General features: G+C 40.1%; 1 protein-coding gene across 5 annotated transcripts in view; it reads left to right on the top strand.

Moving 5' to 3' along the window:
• The window catches only part of LOC108320239 (uncharacterized), a 48,011-nt gene that overhangs the window by 6,553 nt on the left and 27,516 nt on the right, over window positions 1–13,942 (top strand). For all 5 annotated transcript variants that reach the window (XR_008247733.1, XR_008247734.1, XM_017551613.2 and 2 more), the window contains one exon: window positions 1,242–1,300. Coding sequence is in view for 3 of the 5 variants with exons in the window: in XM_017551613.2 (XP_017407102.1) it covers window positions 1,242–1,300 (59 nt within the window). In the remaining 2 variants the exon portion in view is untranslated. The remainder of the gene's footprint in view (window positions 1–1,241; window positions 1,301–13,942) is intronic.

Here is a 13,942-nt window from a genome sequence, read left to right on the forward strand (position 1 = left end):
TGAGCTAGGGCTAAAAAGTGGGCATATTTGATGAGTTGATCTATCAAGACCAAAATAGTATCCTTGCCTTGCACCTTGGGTAACCCCCCAATAAAATCCATAGGAATATTTAACCAAACTTGAGAAGGAATGGGCAGTGGTAGTAACAGACTTGCAGGGCTAATGTTTCTGTTTTGTTGCATTGGCATACCTCACACTGCATCACAAACTCCTTGATATCACGTTTTATCCCTTCCCAGTAAACCACTTGATAAGACCTTTAAGGTGTATGTTAGGAAGAAGGTTCAAAATAAGAAGTTTCATGACAGTTAACAGTGGTTGGGTAGTTTAGGGCAGTTTAGGGGTGGTTAGAGGTAGTTATTCAGTTTAGTAAGGGTTATCTTTTAAGGAGGAAAAGGTTCCTTCTGGTGGGTGTGTTGTATTTTCTTAAGTTTGGACAGGGTTTATCTTGTATGAAGGGATTTATTTCCCTTGGATGCTGTTGACTGTTCCCTTAATTATGTTTTCCATTAATGTTAATTTGAACTTATGTTGAATTGTCAGTTTTGAGTGTTTAATCCTAATATATGATCTATAGATTGGTTTCTTACTCTCAAGAAACCTAACACCACCCTTGCTATTCTTTTAAAAGTATTGAAGTACCTACTGTGACCTAATTGAGACTCATGCAACTCCTTCATAGTGGCCGTATAACAACTTATGTTTTCCATCTATGCTTCAGTTAGAAAATTTGTTTATAAAAGGCCTTTCCGTGCTAGTTGAGAATGATTTAGGGGGAGTGTTGAGTCAGGAGAAAGTACTTTGTTAAGTTACAAGAAAATTTTGTAATCATTACAAGTGTGTTGTTATAAGATGCTATAGATCTTTTTGTAATCATTGTTTGTGGTAGAGTTCTTTATATATAGAGGCTTATGTATTATTTCAATTATTCAGTTCAATAAGATATTTTTCTCTCATACAACTAAATCCTTTTCAAGTTATAGTATATCTAGAGTCCTGGGCTCCTACTTGAATCCTTAAGCCTAAGTGAATTGAAAATTTTCTGTGTCCTCTGAAGTGTGAAGTATGAGGTGTAATATATTGACAATGCATTCCCATAGTTCTTGCTTTTTGCTTTTTCATTTTGGTAGTGGTTGTTGTAGTTGATGGTATCTAACAATTCTTCAGTGGTGGTAATGATACTCTTTGTTGTTTCCATCAACATAACCTGTCTTTAAATCATGTTATTTTAATACTTGCAGGCAATGAATTTCTTTGCTGGTTTATTGCTACTTCTTATGCCAGAAGAAAATGCCTTTTGGTAAGGTTTAGGAAGCTTTCGTATATTTTTCCCTTGTTGGTCCCTTTTTCCAGCACAGTACACAAATTGAATTGAGAAATGTGAGTTGAATGAATTTTGTCTAGGCCCTGCATAGCAATCTGAGATAAATTCTGGAAGTATAGCATATAGCAAGGTCAGATTAAAATCTGGAAGTATAAGTCCTATTTTCTAGCATGATATCAGAGCCATAGTTAGAGCCTATCCTAGTGATATTTGTTGTTTGTTGGGCATATTGTTCCACCCATTAAAAATGTCTAATCTCACGCTTGAGATGTATATACCTCGGCGTGAGGGGGTGTATTGGGAATTCCACATCGACTAGAGATAAGACTAATTCATAATTTATAAGTGGGTGCAAACTTTACCCTACAAGTCGGTTTTGTGGGGTTGAGTAAGGCTTAAAGTCCACTTCTAACATGGTATCAGAGCCATGGTTAGAGCCTATCCTAGCGATATTTGTTGTTTGCTGGGCATATTGTTCCATCCGCTATTGGGCCGCTATTGGACCACCCATTAAAAATATCTAATCTCACGCTTGAGATGTATATACCTCGGTGTGAGGAGGTGTGTTGGAAGTCCCACATCGACTAGAGATAAGGCCAATTCATAGTTTATAAGTGAGTGCAAACCTCACCCTACAAGCCGGTTTTGTGGGGTTGAGTTAGGCTTAAAGTCCATTTCTAACACAATCTAAGTTTAACTAAATCCATTTACCCACATACATATATATAATTCCTTTTTTTTCGTAAACAAATAAACTTTTTGGATTGACCCACTGACCATTTGGACTATCCCACAAAACTAGTATTTTGAGAAGAAAAAAACTAGTAGGTATGTGATAGGGGTTAGGGGTGTTTGTAATTATTAGCAGTTGGTCAGTTGGTAGGGGTTGTCTTTATAAGAAGGCAAAGGGCTCTTGTATTTTTGTATTCTTTGATTACAAGAATAATATACAGTCTCTTTTTCCAGTAATCTAGGTGTGTGAGTGTTGTGTTCATGAGAGATTGATTTCTTACCTAAAGAAATCTATCAAATTGGTCTGACCTACCAAATCCTTGGGAGAGTAGTGTGATGGAAGGAAGACTGAATGCTTTGGAGGGGAGGATGGATTCGCTAGAGACTAAGGTGGAGGAGTTCATAGCAGAAGGGGAGTTAGGGATCGGCGAATGGGATCAGATAGGGAAGAAAGAGGGCTCAGAGGAAGAACTGCCCACGTTTAAGGGGTCGGACCCATTAGGGTGGATCTCAAAGGCGGAAAAATTCTTTGACATCCAGAATGTCACGGAAAAGGAGAGGCTCATGTTGACTTATATTTGCATGAAGGGAGGCTCGAGTTATTGGTTTAGGTTCTGGAAAAAGAAAACCAAGAACCCTTCTTGGGAAGAGTTGAGGGAGGTGCTGATTAGGAGTTTTAGGGGAAGGAATAAAGGCCGATCTTTGAAAAGGTAGCAGCGGTGAGACAGAAGGAGACAGTGGAGGAGTACGTTCAAGAGTTTGTGATGACATTCTCCTTAGCTAGCTTTGGCCAAAACTAGGAGATGTGCATGGAGGGGTGTTTCCTTGGATGGATGGTGCGGAAAAGTGGAGGTAAATGGTCTAAGGATGATGAGATAAGGTGTGGATGGTGTAGAAGTTCATGGCCTCTAGGAGATATGGTGGTGATTGTGTAGTGTTTGGTGGCTCCAAGAGAGGTGAGGCCAACCCAAGGAGGAAGGTGACTAGAGGGGCCTCTTGGGTTGCTCTAGTCTTTGATCTAGGAAACATAATTTGGCAGCATAACATTACATTAATCCAAGATGAAATGCAAGGGTGGAGACACCAGTATTTATAGGCCAAGGGTGTCTCCTTCTAACCCTAAAAGCATGATTTCCCACCTTTGCTCTTTGGTAAAAGTGAGGCCTTTTAAGGAGTGGACATGTTACGTAACTGAGTAGGAGACGTAACCAGAACAACCTCTCACGCACTCTCACAGATAAATAGATAAAAGAAAATGGATGAATAAACCTCTTTTATTGATAAGAATAACTGAATTAAAGAAAACAAGCAATAACTGGGAGAATAATCTCCTTCAGTCACCTGAGAGCATAACCTCTCTTACAAAACTCACAAATCAAAAGCATACCTTTAACTCTAGACTTCCCCTTTATTTATACTAATTATTTCCCGCGCAACTTGTACTGAATATTAGAAAATAATCCTACTTGCAATAATTATCTTATATGAATATATTTAGCCTTATTTACTATATTTAACTTATTTACTAGATATGACTTTGTTTACTCTAATTATATTTTGCTGAATATCCTCTCAGAATATCTCTCTTATTACTCTAATTTGTTGCCCGTCCATCGTAAGCGCTATGGCAGTTAGGATGCTTCCTCGCTGCTTCCAATCGTTCGGTCTGGTAGCTCCCCCTTGTCTACCGTTCGGCCACCTCGCTCCCCGCCTTCTACCGTTCGGCCTGGTCGCTCCCCCTCGTCTACCGTTCGGCCACCTTGCTTCCCGCCTTCTACCATTCGGCCAACTCGCTCCCCCTTGTCTAACGTTTGGTCCCCTTCTCTCTCTCCTATACCTCCTTCTCTCATATACTTTCCAGCCCCTAACAGGACAAGTGTCCACAAATCTTCTCCAATTATGGGGAGCACATGTGGTCACTCACAAAACACAATCTTCTCCATTCTTAGAGTGCAGTGTGGTCACTACTTAAAGCAAATCCTCTCCAATGGTAGGGGACATGTGGCCACTACCAAAAAGAAATCCTCTCCACTCGTAGGGTGCCATGTGGCCACTTCTAAAAAGCAAATCCTCTCCAATAGAAGCATGACACATGGCACACACTTTCCACTTGGTTTGAATGTCTAACTTAAGGAAAATCCTATGCTACTTAGGCCTTAATACAAACCTTAAAGAAACCTACACTACTCTTTAATCCATGCTCCATGATGGCTCCAAAGGTGGCCCACAAGGTAAAGTTGATATCATCTTCATGGATGACTTCTACTCTCTTGAAAGTGTTTGACCATGGGTAGGGGATTTGCCATCATTCCCTCCCTCTTGAAAAGGATTTGCCCTCAAATCTTCAACATGGAACAAGGCAAACTTCCTTATCTTCTTTGGAGTTTTGTGCGCTTCTCCACCAGGGTCAAATACACATTTTATAACACAAGTTATAACAAATGTTATAATGAGTAAATGAAGAATATAGCTCCCAACAATGATACAGCTTAAATCGAATGAATGATCAAGGTCTTGGAGAGTAGGAGCATCTTTGAAGCTTTTATTTGTCTTGAGTTGGATGCATATGTTTGAAAGACTATCCATTCCAACACAAAAGTTAATTTTTAGGGATATGCCATCAGTTTGAGATGTTGGTGGCTCAAACTACAGAAGTAATTGAGGAGTAGCTATTGGGATATTTTTTTGCTGGGTTACAAGGGGACATTTGAAGCCAGATTAGTCAGAAAAATGAGGAAGTGATGATCAGGGGAGACCTTGGTCTGGGTGTTGGGTCAAACAAAATTAGAGGAGGAAGGTAAGGAAATGGCGCAGTTGACTCACGACCAGCTTGAAGATTTAGAGCAAATCCTGGGCGAGTTTGAGGGGATTATCAGACATCTACACCACAAGATTCCCATCAAGGACAGGGTGGATCCGGTCAATGTGAGACTCTATAGGTACCCGCATTTGATGAAGGCCGAGCTCGAGAAACAAGTGGCAGAGAGAAGTTGGAGATGGGCATTATCAGGCTAGCAACAGTCCATACTCCAACCCAGTGATTTTGGTGAAGAAGAGGGATGGGAGCTGGAGATTTTGTATTGATTACAAAGCTCTAAATAGGGCCACTATACCTAACAAGTTTCCTATTCTATGATCAAAGAGCTGCTGGATGAGTTGCAAGGAGCCAAGTACTTTTTGAAGGTGGATTTAAGAGCAGGGTACCATTAAATACTTATGAGGGAGGGAGACATCCAGAAAACAACTTTCTGAACTCACTAAGGTCATTACGAGTTACTGGTTATGCCCTTTGGGCTTTCCAATGCCCCGACCATTTTCCTGTGCATGATGAATACGATTTTGAGGCCATATCTGAGGCAGTGTGTCCTTGTTTTTACGATGACATCCTGATTTACAACAGGACGTGGGAGGAGCATAAGAGGCATCTCAAACAGGTTTTGGGAACCTTGGGCCAACAATAGTTGTTAGCTAATAAAAAGAAGTGTGAATTCGGGAGGAGACACATCATATATTTGCGCCATATGATTGGAGGCAACAGTGTTGCATTGGTCGAAATATGATTGCGCCATATGATTTGAGGGTACCATCAAATACGTATGAGGGAGGGAGACATCCTGAAAAAACCTTTCAGGACTCACCAAGGTCATTATAAGTTACTGGTTATGCCCTTTGGGCTTTCCAATGCCCCGACCACTTTCCTGTGCATGATGAATATGATTTTGAGGCCATATCTGAGGCAATGTGTCCTTGTTTTTACGATGACATCCTGATTTACAACAGGACATGGGAGGATTGTTTTTACAATGCCCCGACCACTTTCCTGAAACCATCATATATTTTCGCCATATGATTGGAGGCAACAGTGATTGGTCGAAACTGAGAAACATTAAGGCCTTGAGAGGATTCTTAGGTTTTACAGGCTATTATCGAAGATTTATCAGAGACTATGGTAAGATAGCCCGACCTTTGACTGATCTTCTAAAGAAGGGTCAATTCTGTTGGTCTCAGTAGAGTAGAGGAACTATGACGGCTTTAAAGGAGGCTATTACCTCTGCCCCTGTGTTGGCCTTGTTGGATTTCACTCAAGCATTTCACATGGAGTGTGACGCTTTGGGTAGGGGAGTGGGGGTTGTGTTGTCTCAAAATCAAAAAGCCTATTGCGTATTTCAACAAGGCTTTATCGAAAACCTCTCTCTCAAAGTCAATCTATGAAATGGAGCTGATGGCCTTAGTCCTTGCTATCCAAAACTAGCAGCCCTATCTTCTGGGTTAGAAATTTTTGGTTCATAGAGACCAAAGAAACCTCAAGTATCTGCTGGAACAGAGGATTACAAACCAAAACCAACAAAACTGGTTGGCTGAATTGCTAGGCTATGATTTCGAGATAGTTTATAGAACAGGAGCTTTCAACAGGGTGGTTGATGCCCTGTCCAGGAAAGGGGCGGAAAAGGAGGATTGCCAAACCTTACGGGTAGGACTTTCAAGAGGTGCTGGATATGGTAGAGGATGACAAAACCCTGAGAAAAATCAGAGAAGAGGTGAGGGCAGACCCCAACTCCAACCCCACGTACGCTTCTGAGCACCAATGCCTCCATTACAAGGGTCGCTTAGTGTTGTCTGCTCAGTCCTTATGGATTGTTCATTTGCTAGCAAAGTTCCATGCCACATCAACAAGAGGGCATTCGGGAGTGAACAAAACTTACCAGAAGGTGGCACAATTGCTGTATTGGATTGGCATGAAGAAAATAGTAAATGATTTTGTGGCAGCATGTTTGGTTTGCCAACAGCATAAGTATCTGGCCTCATTACCCCAAGGCCTAATACAACCTCTACCCATTCCTCAAGGAATATGGGAGGAAATCAGCATGGACTTTATTATCTGGTTACCCAAATCTCATGGGTATGACGCATAGTTAGTAGTGATAGATCGGTTGAGCAAATATGGGTCTTTCATACCCATGAAACATCCCTACACAGCCAAGTCTATAACAGAGGTATTTCTAAAGGAAATTGTCAAACTACATGGGGTACCAACATCCATAGTGAGTGACTGGGATCCTACCTTCTTAAGTCTCTTTTGGAAGTCTCAGAATTTAGGGTAGAATCTTCTATATTATTATGCTGAGAATACAATCCATATATACAAGGCTAGGAAGCTATTTTAGGAAGCAATAATAACTCCTAGACAATCAGATCCCTATGATTCAGGGATATCCCCAATATTCACAATAATTATAATCTGTTAAATATGGAAAAAAATATAACTAATAAAAAAACAATGATTCTAACAGAAATAAATCATATTTTAACACTCCCCCTCATGCTGGTGAATAAGTATTTTCCATTCCCAACTTGGAAACAATACTCTCAAAGTTGTTTAACAATCAGATCCCTATGATTCAGGGATATCCCCAATATTCACAATAATTATAATCTGTTAAATATGGAAAAAAATATAACTAATAAAAAAACAATGATTCTAACAGAAATAAATCATATTTTAACACTCCCCCCTTAGGCTGGTGAATAAGTATTTTCCATTCCCAACTTGGAAACAATACTCTCAAAGTTGTTGCTGTTTATCGCCTTTGTTAGAATATCTGCAAGGTTGTCTTGTGAAGAGACATGGAGTGCAAATTAGACCACTGTCTAATTTTTCTTTGATAAAATGTCTGTCAACCTTAGTATGTTTGGTTTTATCATGCTGCACTGGATTATGAGCTATGATAATAGTAGATTTGTTATCACAAGGGAGTCTCATTGGTTCATTCAATTTTATTACTAAGTCTGCAAAGATGATCTTCAGCCAAAGTAGTTCACATATCCCTTATGCCATTGCCCTGAATTTTGCTTTAGCACGGGATCTAGCTACCACATTTTGTTTTTAACTTTTCCAAGTCACGAGATTCCCTCCAAGGAAAGTGCAATATCCCGTAGTTGACCTCCTATCCACAATTGATCCTACATAGTCTGTATCTCTATATGCTTCTAGACTTACATTCCCATTTCGTTCAAACAAAATTCCCCTGCCTGGGTTCCTTTCAAATAGTGTACAATTCTTAGTGCAACTAGTAAGTGAACCTCCTTTGGTTGATGAATGAATTGGCTAACTAGACTCACTGCGAATGCAACATCAAGTCTAGTTTGAGATAAATAAATCAGTCTACCAAATAACCTTTGATGCATTTCCTTGTCAACTACAATATCTTCTTTTGCATTTCCCAGTTTCATGTTAGGATCAATTGGTGTACTTGCAGGCGTGCATGCTGTCTTACTAGTTTCTTTCAACAAATCAGTGATGTATTTTTGTTGAGATATGAATATTCCATTTTTAGAATGAGACACTTCAATTCCCAAAAAGTACTTCAATTTTCCCAAGGTCTTAATTTCAAATTCCTTGGCTAGATGTTGGCCTGACAGTTTTTGCTCCTCCTCCTCATCACCTGTCACTATAATATCATCCACATAAACTAGTAACACAGTTACTCCCATTGACTTAGAGTGTTTAATGAATAGAGTGTGGTCTCCTTGACTTTATTTAAAGCCCAGACCTATCATAACTTTAGTAAACCTCCCAAACCATGCACGTGGTCATTGTTTCAGCCCATACAATGCTTGCAAACAGTGTTGGCAGCTATTTTTCCCTTATATCCAGGGGGCAATTCCATGTAAATTTGAATTTATCCATGAAGGAAGGCATTTTTAACATCAAATTGTTGCAAGTTCCAACCATAATTAGTCGTTAGGGATAATATCACCCTAATTGTGTTCATTTTGGCAACTGGAGCAAAGGTTTCCATGTAATCCACTCCATAGGTTTGAGTGAATCCCTTAGCTACTAACCTTGCTTTGAACCTCTCAATGGACCCATCAACCTTGTATTTTATAGTATATATCCACTTACATCCTACTGGTTTTTCCATTTGGGAGAGCAACCAAATCCCTGGTACTATTTCTTCTAATGCTTCCATTTCCACATCCATGGCTTGTTTGCATTTTTTATCACTCATTGCCTTAGATGAAGAGGTAGGTGTGGTTGTGGTGTTTAGGCTTGTGAGGAAGGCGTTATGGGTAGGTGAGAAGTTTTTAAAGGATAAGTAATTGGTTAGAGGGTACAACGACTTGGTGGTACATTTCCTAGTCTCTTTCCTAAGGGCAATTGGAATATCTAGGTCCTCATAAAGTGGTGCTGAACTGGATTCAGGTTCCTGCAGATTCTTAAAATCAGAGGTTGATTCAATGGAGATTAAAAGATTAGGGTTAGTTACCTCATGTAATGCTGGGTTGGATTGTTGGACATGGACAGATTCAGGAATGACCTTTGTCTTCCTTGTATAAACCAATTTTTTCCCAAATCTTATATCAGTTCCATCCTGAGTGGGTTCCTTCTCAGTTGTTACACTTTTAGTCCTTATTTTTGGTTCTAAACTTAAGTCAAGGAGCATAAGAAGATCATCTTCATTTCTTGCAATCTCCCTCTGGGGATGATCTTGGTGGAAGTAACTTTTGTGTTCAAAAAAGGTGAAATCTCTAGACACAATTTTTTGGATGGTGGGTGATAGCATTTATATCCTTTTTGTGTTGATGAGTATCCTATGAAAACACATTTTAAGGCTCTAGGATCAAGTTTACCTCTATCACTACTGTGCACATGGACAAAAGAAACACACCCAAATATTCTTGGAATAAGGTGGTTGGATGTGGACACATTAGGATAAAAAAGGACAGAACCTCCATAGGGCTTTTGGAAGCTAGGGTACTAGAAGGTAGTCCATTAATTAGATAGCAGGAAGTGAGAACAGCCTCCCCCAAAAACATTTTTGGAACCTTATGTTGAAAAAGAAGGGCTCGCGTTTGGTCTAGAAGGTGTGCATTTTTCCTCTCAGCAATCCCATTTTGTTGAGGTGTTTTGACACAAGATGACTCATGAATGATGCCTTCCTTTTGACAAAAGGAAATAAGCCCATGATTAAAGTAATCTTTGGCATTACTGGATCTAATCCTCTTAATACTAACACCAAATTGATTCTTTTACCATGGAGAAAAAATGCTGAACCATATAGCTGACTTCAGACTTTTGTTTTAGTAAGAAAACCCATGTCACACGAGTACAATCATTTATAAAGGTAAGTATGAGAAATAGAGAAGATTGGGAGAAAATATCCCTTGTGTGTTTAGCATACACATAGGATAGTTTATTTATATTGTAAGATATGGGCCAATGCCCTTAATACAGAATAGACTAAGCCCAAATAACAGAAACACACATCTTAACATCTAACACTCCCCCTCAAGCTGGAGCATATAAATCATATGTTCCAAGCTTGTTACAAAGATAATCAATTCTAGGTCCTCGTAAGGACTTAGTGAATATGTCTGCCAACTGGTTGCTTGAGTTAACAAACTCAGTCTTGATATCTCCGGATATGATTTTTTCTCGAATGAAATGACAATCAACTTCAATGTGTTTGGTTCTCTCATAGAAGACAGGGTTAGAGCTAATATGGAGAGCAGCTTGATTATCACATATAAGTATCATGTGAGTGACATCTCCAAATTTCAATTCACTAAGCAATATTTTAAGCCACACAAGCTCGCAAGTAGCTGATGCCATTGCTCTATATTCTGCTTCTGCACTGGACCTTGCCACGATACTTTGCTTCTTACTTTTCCAAGATATCAGGTTGCTACCAATAGAGACACAATATCCAGAAGTAGACCTCCTATCAAAAGGGGAACCAGCCCAATCAGCATCTGAATAGCAAACGATTTTTGTATCGTTGTTAGGGCTATATAGCAAACCTTTTCTAGGTGATCTTTTAATATACTTCAGTATGCTGATTGGGAACCAGCCCAATCAGCATCTGAATAGCAAATGATTTTTGTATCGTTGTTAGGGCCATATAGCAAACCTTTTCTAGGTGATCTTTTAATATACTTCAGTATGCGAACAACTGCATCCCAATGGTCTTCACATGGGGAGTTTAGAAATTGACTCACCACACTAACTGCGAAGGAAATGTCAGGACGCGTAACAGTAAGATAGTTTAATTTACCAACTAGTCTTCTGTACCGTTCAGGATCTAAGAAAGGCTCCCCCTGATTTGGTAGGAGTTTGATGTTAGGGTCCATAGGTGTCTCAACAGATTTACAGTTCATTAACCCTGTTTCCTCCAAGATGTCTAACGCATACTTCCTCTGAGATATGACAATACCATCATTGGATTGTGCTACTTCAATACCCAAAAAGTATCAGAGTTTGCCAAGATCTTTGGTTTGAAAATGATGACAAAGGTGTTGTTTCATCTGAGAGATGCCAAGATAGTCGCTTCCTGTGAGAACAATATCATCGACATACACTATTAAGTAGATACATCCAGCACTCGAGTGGCAATAGAACACTGAATGATCCGCTTCACTGTGAGACATACCAAATTGTTGAACAACACAACTGAATTTACCAAACCAGGCCCGAGGAGACTGTTTTAGGCCATATAAGGATTTGCAAAGACGACATACCAATCCAGATGACTCCCCCTGAGTAACAAAGCCAGGCGGTTGCTCCATATAAATTTCTTCATGCAAATCACCATTGAGGAAAGCATTTTTGACATCAAGTTGGTAAAAAGGCCATTGTCGAAGAGCGGCCATAGCAATGAATAGGCGAACAGAGGTCATTTTTGCCACTGGAGAAAAAGTATCACCATAATCCAAACCAAAAATCTGTGTGTAGTCTTTGGCAACCAGTCGAGCTTTTAGACGATCAATTGTGCCATCAGGACCAACCTTGATAGCATACACCCACCTGCAACCAACAACAGACTTTCCAGATGGTAATTGGACAAGCTCCCAAGTTCCACTTTCTTGTAAAGCACTTAATTCATCCATCATAGCTTGACGCCAACCAGGATGAGTTAAGGCATCACCCACAGATTTGGGAATTGACACAAAAGAAATGGATGAGAGACAAGTATAAAAAGATGGAGATAATCTGTGGTAATTAAGAACAGTATAATGGGGGGAAGGGTTACGGGTAGAGTGTATACCTTTATGGAGGGCAATAGGCAAGTCAGACTCAGTTGCTGGAGCCGGAGGAGACACATGAGGCGGCACCGGAAGTGAGTCATGAGGGAGACAATTACAGTGACTATAAACCTGAAGGGGTGGAGGTGAAGGATCATCCTGTGGTGAATGAGAGTCTAAAGAAGGAGAAGACAAAATGGGTGGAGCATCACCAGGAGGATCACAGATAAGAGGAATATCAACAGTAACAGGGAGAGGTACATAACTAGAAGATAGATGTGAAAAGTAAAAAGAAGAATCATCAAAAGTGACTTCAGCAGAGATAAAATGACGATTGAGGGAAGGGGAGAAACACTTATAGCCGTTTTGTGACCGTGGAAATCCTAAGAAGACACATTTGTGAGACTTAGGAGATAACTTATCAAGACCATGACTAAAATCATGAACAAAACATGTAGACCCAAAAACTCGAAGAGGTAATGGATGCAGAGGGTCTTGAGGAAATAAGATAGAATGAGGGATTTTGTTATCTAGGACGGAAGATGGCATGCGGTTGATAAGATAACATGATGTGAGAACTGCATCACCCCAAAAACGTGAGGGTACTTGACCATGAACCAGAAGTGTACGAGTTGTTTCAATAAGGTGTCTATTCTTGCGCTCAACCACCCCATTTTGTTGAGGGGTATAAGCACATGAGGTTTGGTGAAGAATGCCATGAGAAGCCATAAACTGTTTAAACGGTTGAGAAAGGTATTCACGGCCATTATCACTACGTAAATTTCGAATAGACACCCCAAATTGTGTTTTTATTTCATTGAAAAAAGATTGGAAAATAGAAAACAACTCAGAACGATTCTTCATTAAAAACAACCAAGTACATCTGGAATAGTCATCAATAAAGGTAACAAAATACTGAAAACCTAAAATGGACTTAACACGACTAGGTCCCCAAATGTCAGAATGAACCAATGAAAAGGGGGACGACGCCCGTTGTGAGACACTACGAGGAAAGGAACTACGAGTATGCTTCCCTATCTGACAGGACTCACACGACAAACTGGATAATGTGGACAACCTCGGGACAAGTTGTTGTAGTTTGGCAAGACTAGGATGACGAAACTGAGCATGAAGAAGGGATGGTGAAGGGCGGAGATGATAAAGGCCATGAGACTCACATCCTGTGCCAATCATGTGTTTCGAACTCCGGTCCTGCAACCAAACATAATCTTTAGTAAATGAAATAACACAATTAAAAGTACGAGTTAAACAACTAATGGACAATAAGTTGAAGGGAGACCCAGGGACATCAAGTACATGATCAATGGATATGGATGGAAAATTATTAACAGTACCAATACCATGAGATGAGACTCTAGACCCATCAGCCATTGTTACCGAGGGTAAATTATCCGGACATGACAAGGAAGAAAACCAGTGATATGATTGGTGGCGCCTGAGTCAAGGACCCAAGGTCCAAGGGAGTGAGTTAGACCAACAAAAGGTGTACCTGTACGTGCAACAGATGCAGATGTAGTGGAACCAGAGTGTTGATGATCCTCATACCATCTGAGAAATTCGTTATAGATTGCAAGTTTGTCTATGATATTAGATGAAGTAGGATGGTCTGCAGACGGTGATCGGGGAGGTAGATCAGAATTTTCCATTGCTACAGGTCGAGGAGGACGTCCATGGAGAGCATAACATCTATCAATCTTGTGGCCTAACTTGCCACAATGGTCACATTTTGGACGTCCTTTACTTGGCTTGCGAGACCGACTTCGATCATCACGTTGAGCAGCCATAACAGAGGAATCATCAGTGTGAGGGGATGTCTCAGTGACGGGTTTGCTCGGCATACGC

The sequence above is a fragment of the Vigna angularis genome, chromosome 3 (assembly GCF_016808095.1).
Source record: "Vigna angularis cultivar LongXiaoDou No.4 chromosome 3, ASM1680809v1, whole genome shotgun sequence".
In the NCBI taxonomy this organism is placed as follows: domain Eukaryota; kingdom Viridiplantae; phylum Streptophyta; class Magnoliopsida; order Fabales; family Fabaceae; genus Vigna; species Vigna angularis.